General features: G+C 37.8%; 1 protein-coding gene across 2 annotated transcripts in view; it reads right to left on the minus strand.

Annotated features, from left to right (window-relative positions):
- Positions 1-10096, minus strand: part of UTP18 (UTP18 small subunit processome component) — a 40778-nt gene that overhangs the window by 10728 nt on the left and 19954 nt on the right. For both annotated transcript variants that reach the window (XM_028499717.2, XM_007116555.4), the window contains exons 8-10: positions 9351-9451; positions 8969-9059; positions 5809-5932 (exon numbers count right to left, since the gene is read on the minus strand). In XM_028499717.2, the coding sequence (XP_028355518.1) occupies positions 5809-5932; positions 8969-9059; positions 9351-9451 (316 nt within the window). The remainder of the gene's footprint in view (positions 1-5808; positions 5933-8968; positions 9060-9350; positions 9452-10096) is intronic.

The following is a 10096-nucleotide window of genomic DNA, read 5'->3' on the forward strand; positions in this document are numbered from 1 at the left end:
AACAACAACAACAACAAAAAACAAACCAAACCTTAACAGTTTCTCTTTCCACTTAATATAATGTCCATATTCTTCGACACAGCATAAAAGACCTTTCTACAAATTATCCCCTGACTGCTTACCTTTGTAGCCTAACCCCCCCTTAAGAGTCATCCCATCCAGACTTCTCTCAGAACACAAACCTGAATGTTCTCATCCTTTCCACTATGTGCAATGCCTTTCTCTGAACTCCATCTGGCCCTCAAAATGGCCAGCTCAAGTGCCAATATCCCCCAAAACCTTTTCCAGACAGCCGTTCAACAATAACAGCCTTCACCATTCCTAACATTCTTAAAATTAAAACACTGTATCTCAACTGCAGCCCTTAAGACGTCTTGCCTTGTAAACAGAGATACATGTATGCATGTCCTCACATAAGATCATAAACTATGAGGTGATGATGCATAGTTCTATCTCACAGTCCCCAACTCAATGCTCAATAAATGTTTTTACGAATGAGGAAACTGAAGCAAAAACGTATCCCTGAATAAAACAGGTTTTCCTTGCATACATGTCCTGAACAATCTCTAGATGAAGCAAAATGAAACCCATTTTATATGTTCAATGAGAGCACTAAAATTAAAGAACTATTAATTCCAGGCCCTAAATCATAACAAATTTCATACTTTTCTATAGCCCTGAATTATTCAGTATTCTTTTAAAATAAAATCAAAAATACTTGGGGGTGGCAGTGTGGAAAGAACACATAACTGGAAACTAGACAACATTAGTTCCAGATCCAGCTCTGCCAGTAACTAGTCTGATGAGTAACAACACTTAAATTACCTAACTTAGACCTCAGTTTCCTTATCAATAAAATGACTGGATTAGACTGGCACTACTCAGTATACCTTTCTGTGATTATGGAAATACTCTATAGCTGTGCTGCTCAATATGATAGCCACTAGACACATGTAGCTACTGAATACATAAAATGTGGCCAGTGTCATCAAGGAACTAGATTTTTTTTTACTTTAATTAATTTAAAATTAAATAGCACATGTGGCTAGAAGTTACTGTGATGGACGTGCAGAATTAGACTAAGACAACAGCAAGAATTTAAAAACAGATATACAAACAAATGGAAAGATAACAGAAAAGAGACAATCATCATCAGAATAAACTAATACTGAAAATATCTTAGAAAGAGAAACTTTTTGTTAGCTTTAAGTTACAGAAGACTGGTTTCCACATTCTCCCAATCCAGGTAGATTACTGAAAGCACAAAAATCCTGAAGCAAAGTTTTAAGCTAAGGGTTTAAAACCCAGATTTAAGTAGGAAAAAACCGCAATCCAAGGTATATTTAGACATTTTTAAAGATAAAAGATAAAGCTATATAAAAAGCTGAAGCACAGAATGTCTGAAGCTGATTTTCCAAAGGGATTATATACATGGCACAAAAGGATTCATTCTCAAAACAAACTGGACTAAATGTTCTTTATTTCTTGTAAGACTCCATAACTTGCAAAACTCCTAGTGATCGTACCATTTTATATTTAAACACATCAACACACAGAGATGTACCTTTACAAAGGCAGTAGAACTCAACCATAAAAAACAATGAAATGTTGCCACTTGCAACAACAACTTGGATGGACTTGGAGGACACTAAGCTAAGTGAAATAAGTCAGAGAGAGACAAATACTGTATGACACTTATATGTGGAATCTAAAAAATACAACAAACTCGTAAATGTAACAAAAAAGAAACAGACAGATATAGAGAACAAACTAGTAGTTACCAGTAGGGTGAGGGAAGCGGGTAGGGGCAATATAGGGGTAGGGGTTTAAGAGGTACAAACTATTATGTATAAAATAAGCTACAAGGATATATTGTACAACACAGGAAATATCGCCGATATTCTGATTACTATAAATAGAGTATAAACTTTAAAACTGTGAATCACTATACTGTACATCTGTAACTTACATACTATTGCACATCAACTATACTTCAATAAAATAAAACAATCCAGACAAAACTATAATTCAAAAAGATACATGCACCCCTATGCTATGAGCGGCTCTATGTACAATAACCAAGACACAGAAGCAACCTAAATGCCCGTCGACAGATGAATGGATAAGGATGTGGTATATATTTATATTCAATGAAGTATTACTCAGCCATAAAAAAGAATAATATAATGCCATTTGAGCAACATGGATGGACCCAGAGATTATCATATTAAGTAAAGTAAGTCAGAAAGAGAAAGACAAATACCGTATTATACGACTTATATATGTGGAATCTAAAATACGACACAAATGAACTTATCTACAAAACAGAAACAGACTCACAGACATAGAGAACAGACCTGTGGTTGGGGGTGTTGGGGAGGGGTGGGAGTGTAGGATTAGCAGAGGCAATCTATTAGATATAGGATGGATAAACAACAAGGTCCTACTGCATAGCAAAGGGAGCTATAGTCAATATCCTGGGATAAACCATAATGGAAAAGAATATGAAAAAGAATATATATGTATAACTGAGTCACTTTACTGTACAGCAGAAATTAACAAACCATTGTAGATCAACTGTACTTCAATAAAATTTTTAAAAAGAAAACAAACAAACAAAAAAAATTTTTTAAGGTTAAAAGCTCAGGCTTTGGAGCCAGACTATTGGTAATCTTGGGTCTGCCACTTACTGTCTGACCCTAACCAAGTTACTTAACTCACAGCACCTCAGCTTCCCCACCTGTAAAGCAGGGATCATAGTACCAATATCATAGAGTAGGAAATGAGAATTAAATTAGATTATATATGAAAAAATATCTCTCTATATATTTACATACACACATACATACGTAGCTTATACATATATATACACACACACACACACACACACAATACACATATACAGCTATATATGAAAAACAATGCTTGGCAGATACTAAGTGCTGAAAAAATTTGCTATTAATATTATAAATCTTTTTATTGTAATTATTATTCAGAGCACAGTTTGAGACTATTTAGATGGAAACTAGTAAAAAGACAATCTTAATTTGTGTATTTTTAAGAAGGTAATAAAGACTAAAGTCAACAAGTATCTAACCACCTGATAGAACTTTGATGAGAAAATATAAAAACAGGTATTTTTATGGCTTTGACCAACAGTTCTCAAAATACAAGGAGCCCGAAGTGGTTTACAGGTTGCACACCTCCAGTCAAGGCAGGAGCCCAAGCCAGTGATGTTCCATGACTGCAGCACAAGACGCTCCTAACTTTTTCACTGTAAAGCAGAGAAAATAAAGCAACAGCAACAAGACCAAGGGGATTCTCCAAGTCACCCTATGGGGCCACCTGAATTTAATGATCTATCTTCTGAAGTCTATGTATTCAAAGAGCTGTCACATGCAAAGGAGAGAATATGCCAGGTCTCAAGTTCCCATTCTTCAACATACAGTGCTTTGTAATACACAGCCAGCATTCAAATATTTCTTTTTTTTTTTTTTTTTTTAACTGACTGACTTCTAGACTAGATAGGAAGTCACAAAACACACTACTGCATATACAGAAGATGCAGCAAAGGTACAAGTTAACTAAGATTCTACCCACTAGAGCGAGAAGGGCACTGCACCTGGAAAAGTAAGACTGCAGGCTTCAAGACCCCTCTTTATCAATGATTTCAGTTGTGTCTTACAGAACGCTTCAGAGCATCAGCCCGCCCAACCTATAAGGAAGGGTTAGTCCCTAATGATTTCCCAAGTATGTCCTAACACTGATGTACAAATTAATGTGAAAACTTTCTAAAAATATGCAGCAATCCTTATATTAACCAAAGCCATAAAAAAAATACTGTAAACTAAAAGACCTCTCTATTTACAACATACTTAGTTTCCCTATTTCCTTATCAGAGCAAAGCTGTAAATCAAAAGCATCCACTTTATGCCAGGACACTGAGAAGAGTTAATAGACACTATCAGACGAATTTTGAGATGAAGGGAGGAGTTAATTCCCAGCAGCAAAGTCCAGGATAGAGAAATTTCACACCAGTACATGGAGAGGGGAAAGAGAGGGAGGTGGGAGGAAGGGAAGGAGCAGCCAGCCAACCAGTCAAGTGAGTTCAGTTTCTCCTACCTCTGCCCTGATTCCACCACCAACTCTTCCCCACCTGTCTGATAACATGGGAAATTCCTCTAACAAGGGTTAAGGCCTTTCTTTCCAGGTTTAACAATAAAAACCTAATAATCGTCTTTGACCAAGCACATCAGAATTCAATTACACTGAAAGGCAATTAAAATCAAATGAGTTTAAACGACTAATATTAGATTCTTTCCTCTTTGGGCCCTTCAAAGGGGATTAATAAAAAGTGATACAAAAAAGAGAGGCAAGGACCAGAAAGAGATTAACTTCACAGATCTGAGTGAAGGTTATGTTTGTGCAGTTATTCTTTCCCACATAAAGGCAAAAGCAGGTCTGCTTAAAATTATAAATTTAAATACCAGTCTTCATTCTAAAGGAGCTTTAGTCTCAGAAGACCCGCTAATCATGAACTGCTGCCACAGTGCACAGTGCTCTAGCAACGCTGGGCTCAGGCTGCCCTACTGCCTATGGCAGACCCACGTGATGTTAGCCTGGCCTCCAAGCTCCACAGCCCGGTTCCACTTTCCTTTCTTCCCAGGCCCCAAGGTAGCTAGCTGCTGACCAATTTCCAAATGGTGGTAGGGATATTTATAAGCAGTTTCCCCAATTTTAACCTTTGAAGGAGGTAGTGAAGTGAAGAAAAAGTGGTGAGTATGCTATGACAACAAGACCCACTGGACCTCCCACCAAGGAAGAATTTGAAATCTCTTTATGGATCAATTGTGTTTAGTCTAAGAAAGTCATAAAGATTGACCTCTGGAAGTTCTAAAATTACAGGTGCTGATTAGTGATTTGGTAGGTAAAATCGTTTAGAATTACAGGTAAGTATCCAATACCCCCTCCTCCCACCCTGCATCTTTAAAATCAAGTAGGACAATAAAGCCATCTTTTCCCCAGTGTAATAACCATTTTTTTCAGCAATGACACAATAACATGTTCTAGATAATATTTTCAAAGTCTCTATAATACTAACAGTGTTCCCAAAAAACATATTTTTGGTTCATACCACTAGCTAGCTAAAGGCAAAAATGCTTTAAGTATCTTTAAGACTTAAATCAAACAAATATTTCAAATATAAGAAAACATACCATAACATAATAAGGTAGTCCAGTATTTTCTTTGCTAAAGAGCTGAAAAACTGCCGTTAATATTACTAAACACAAATATTAACAAATATTATTAAGACAATAAAATGTAAGACCTGGGTTTATTAATTTCATATTACTAGTTTATAAACAGAACTACTAGGCACCATTTAGTATATCTAATTCCTTTGTTTTCTTCCTTTTTATAAATTTATTTATGTTATTTTTGGCTACGTTGGGTCTTCGTTGCTGCGCACAGGCTTTCTCTGGCTGCGGCAAGCGGAGGCTACTCTTCGTTGCGGTGCAAGGGGCTTCTCCTTGTGGTGGCTTCTCTTGTTGAGGAGCAGGGGCTCTAGGCGCACGCGCTTCAGTAGTTGTGGCTCGTGGGCTCTAGAGCACAGGCTCAGTAGTTGTGGCACATGGGCTTAGTTGCTCCGCAGCATGTGGATCTTCCCGGACCAGGGCTTGAACCCACGTCCCCTGCATTGGCAGGTGGATTCTTAACCACTGCGCCACCAGGGAAGCCCCTCAATTCTTTAATATTTTCTCATTAGCAAAAGGTGATTAAAGGTTACCAGAACCTCAGTTTACTTACCCACAAGCCACATACTGTCCATTCCTAGATGTGGCAATGCTTAATCCATATAAACTGCCTTCATCAACAAATCTGTTAAGGCACTTCCTAGAGTTCACATCCCAAACATAAACGTCTCCATCCCCTGAATGAAACAGCCAAAAAATGGATTTGGTTAATTTTGTTTTAAACTTGAAAGGCAAGTGAACTGACCAATCTTAGTCCCTCTTTAATAGTACAAGATACTACAAATAAAGACCTACTATATACTATAATTGTCCTAGGTCTAGAAAACTGGCCTAAAAATGTTTCTTGTATACATTTCCATATATAGAAAACTACATCCTCATTAGTCATTAATAAACAATATCTTTAGGTTTAGAGTGAAAATCACAAACTCCTGGCTTGAGTTGAACTTTCAGAAAAAGTTTCTACATTTCACTCAGATAAATTATTGGTGCAAAATCTGAAAAAAACAAAAAACCCACCAGCAAAGGTTTTCCAACATCTATCAAGCGGTATCACCGTACCTAACATGTAAGGCTAGGTGATTTAGATACCAAACTGATGATGAAGTTGACGACAGAGGAGGAAATGAAGAATGAACTGATCCAGAACAAAAGGAATTTATAATTTAATTAAGGAGGTATGGATAATTTATTGTAATGAGCACAACTAGATTAGAGAAGGTAGAATGTGTGAAAGATAAAGGATATTAAATCTGATGAGAACACAAATATTTTCATGATAGAAATGGCCATCTAATTGCCAAAATCAGTCCTTTTTTGTCTCTCCTATACACTCAATATTGATGATCACCCCCTTCCTCACATCCATTATAGATGTGTATAATGACCCTTACCCATCTCAAAGGTGGCTCCTCACTCATGTATTTCATCTCTTTCTTTTCTGTGGATATTGCTCTAACGTTCACCCTTAATTCAATGAATCTCACTGTTTCAACTATTTCATTAAGAAACAAAATTTCCCAGGCTGGCATAAGGGTTTAGGTTAGGTAGAAGTAAAATATGTATTTAGAAAAAATTTAATAGGCTCAAATTTTAAAAACTTTACGTCTGTCTGTAGGGTAATGGTACAATAAAGGAAGGGGTTTAAAGATCAGCCTAGCTAGCAACAGACTAAAATGGGAATGGAAGGGATTAAGGGCAGGAAGACCATCTAGAAAGCAAGTGTATTAGATGGTCATAAGTTGATGTTGACTTAAGAAGCAGTAATTAATCCAAGAGAAAACAAAATGAAAAAAATGGTTCAGCTGAAAAGATAAAAGGTAGGGGCTTCCCTGGTGGCACAGTGGTTGAGAGTCCGCCTGCTGATGCAGGGGACACGGGGTCGTGCCCCGGTCCAGGAAGATTCCACATGCCGCGGAGCAGCTAGGCCCGTGAGCACTTGCCTCTCACCCCTTAAACGTCCCCCACTGGGCTTCCCTGGTGGCGCAGTGGTTGGGAGTCCGCCTGCCGATGCGGGGGACGCGGGTTCGTGCCCCGGTCCGGGAAGATCCCACATGCCGCGGATGAGCCTGCGCGTCCGGAGCCTGTGCTCCGCAACGGGAGAGGCCACAACAGTGAGAGGCCCGGGTACCGCAAAAAAAAAAAAAAAAAAAAAAGATAAAAGGTAAATTCTTTCTTCAACACTCCTATCAAAATATTCTTTATATATATAAAACGATAAATATGAACAATATGATGCCAATCACATAAATCACTCCTTACAGAAGAAGGAAAGGAAGAAGGGGAGGGGGGAGAACACCAATCAAAATATAGGTAACCCCTAACTTACCAAGGCTCAACTTTTGATTACTCCTTCTCTGATTTTAGGACCTTTCTTCTTACGGTAAATTAGACCTCCATGGTACTAACCTAATTTGTAAATATTTAACATCTATATCCAATTCATATAACCAAATCTCAGTACCTGTGCTGACCCTTCAACTCTTCTCCCCAACTCTGACTCTCCCAGGATCCAAGGGCCATTTCATTAGGAACATTATTTCTCTGAACCAATATTTATTCCTTACCGCTCATAAAACCTAGCATATTAATTAATAGGGACTATATATGCTGCTGACATTCTTATATTATTGGATTAAAAACATACAAATGTAAGTAACTCAACCTTGTGAAAGTGTGATTCTGGGCCAAAACCAAAACAAAAATTAAAGTTAATGCTAAACTTAATCCTTTTTTTAAAAAAAGTTTTTGAATAGATTGAAGAATACTACTCACTGGCAGGACCACTCTAATGCCTCCCACTACCAAACAGCATGAGCTACGCTGAGCTTGTGATGGTCCCCAAGATCCTTTATGAAAAGGCGTACAGGACAGTCAGAAAGGCCAGCAGAAAAGCACAAGATTAGAGACTGTCAGGAATGATAAAGCGTTGGTTGGTAGTACTACAGAAATATCAGGATGAGATCAGAATTGTTTTCAGTCAATAATGAATAAAACTCCAAACATTATCCAAGTCAAAAGAGGCAAAAAGAAAAGAAGTGATGATTCTAAGTAACTTTCAAAAAGAAAGTAAGAAAGTCTCAGAATAAATCATCTTCTAAAATGCATTTTCTGGGGACTTCCCTGGTGGCACAGTGGTTAAGAATCCGCCTGCCAACGCAGGAGACACAGGTCTGATCCCTGGTCCGGGAGGATCCCACATGCCGCGGAGCAACTAAGCCCATGCACCAAAAACTACTGAGCCTGTGCTCTAGAGCCCGCGAGCCACAACTACTGAGCTCGCATGCCACAACTACTGAAGCCCACGCACCTAGAGCCCGTGCTCTGCAACAAGAGAAGCCACTGCAGTGAGAAGCCCACGCACCGCAACAAAGAGCAGCCCCCGCTCGCCCCAACTAGAGAAAGCCCGCGCGGCAAACGAAGACCCAACATAGTCAAAAATTAATTAATTAATTAATTAATTAATTAATTAAAATGCATTTTCTTCCCATCTTTTCCCCAAACAGTGCATGATAAGTGGTTAGCCCTTCACCATTACTAGTTAGTAAATGAGAAGGCAAACAGCAATGAAAAATGAATTGTAAAAATAAAAATGATTTTCTTATTAACACAAAAAAGTCTAAAATCAAACCCAGTTTTGGTTAAAGTTGATATTTAAACACACCCAAAGCTTCAAAGAAGCTTCGGATCATCTTGTCATTAACTCAACTTACCCGAAGATGCATATACTTTCTTACTATCTGAAGAGAATGTGGATGCTGCAATCCTTCCATTAATTTTCATACTACCAATTAGCTCTTTAGTCTGGAAGAACAATAAATATTATTTATCAAATTGTTAGGTGCTGCAAAGAAGAATCACACTGTGCAGAATAAAAGCAATCTAGTTCTCTATTTTGTAGCACCTACTCAACTTTGTTTTTCCCTAACCTCAAAAAAAAAAATTCTTCCCGAACTGCCCACAACTTCTCCCCAAGTCTCAATATGTTCCTCTACTTGAGATGCAGATTTAAGGACACCATGAGTTATGGTTCAAGACCATCCCTACACTAATGTCTTACCCTAGAAGAACATGCAACAGCTAATAATGGTTCACCTTCATTGACAGCAAGTGAAAATATCCAGCAACACCATTTATAAGCAAAAAGGACCCATCTGGGGAGACTTCGAAGCTCCTCACTATCTTCTCCTTCAAACCTAAGAGAGGAGATGAATCAATAAAGATTAATGGTTTGCAGTAAAGCTTTCACTGACAATTGAGAGTTTCTTACTTTTTAAGTGCCTTAAATAAAATATGGGCTCAGACTCTGAATAAGTCTGACCCCATGCATCATTGAGTATGACTGAAATACAAGGTCACTACAAAATGCTTAGCAAACTTCTGTTCTTTGTCTTGGTTAACATTCACCATTCTAATTACAGGCCTGAGAGCCAGCTCTCCAACCAGTAAACTTATCGACTAATTTTCCAAATGTAAACAGTAATACCTGTAAGTAACTAAAAGGATAAATTATCCTTCTCTGTCAAAACGTTCATCACCAGAAAGAAAATATACTGCCACAGAGACAGCTAAAACACAGTAACATGCAGAAACTAGTTGCTAGCCACCTACTAAACATCCCATGATGAAAGGGAGTCTAATTCTTAACTTTGTGGATCAAAAAGAAAAAACAAACCAAAACCATGTGTCAGTAGTGTATTCAAGAGTTGATAAAGAAGAAGTAAAGCTGTCACTGTTTGCAGATGACATGATACTATACATAGAGAATCCTAAAGATGCTACCAGAAAACTACTAGAGCTAATCAATGAATTTGGTAAAGTAGCAGGATACAAAATTAATG

Source organism: Physeter macrocephalus, chromosome 14, assembly GCF_002837175.3.
Source record: "Physeter macrocephalus isolate SW-GA chromosome 14, ASM283717v5, whole genome shotgun sequence".
In the NCBI taxonomy this organism is placed as follows: Eukaryota; Metazoa; Chordata; class Mammalia; order Artiodactyla; family Physeteridae; genus Physeter; species Physeter macrocephalus.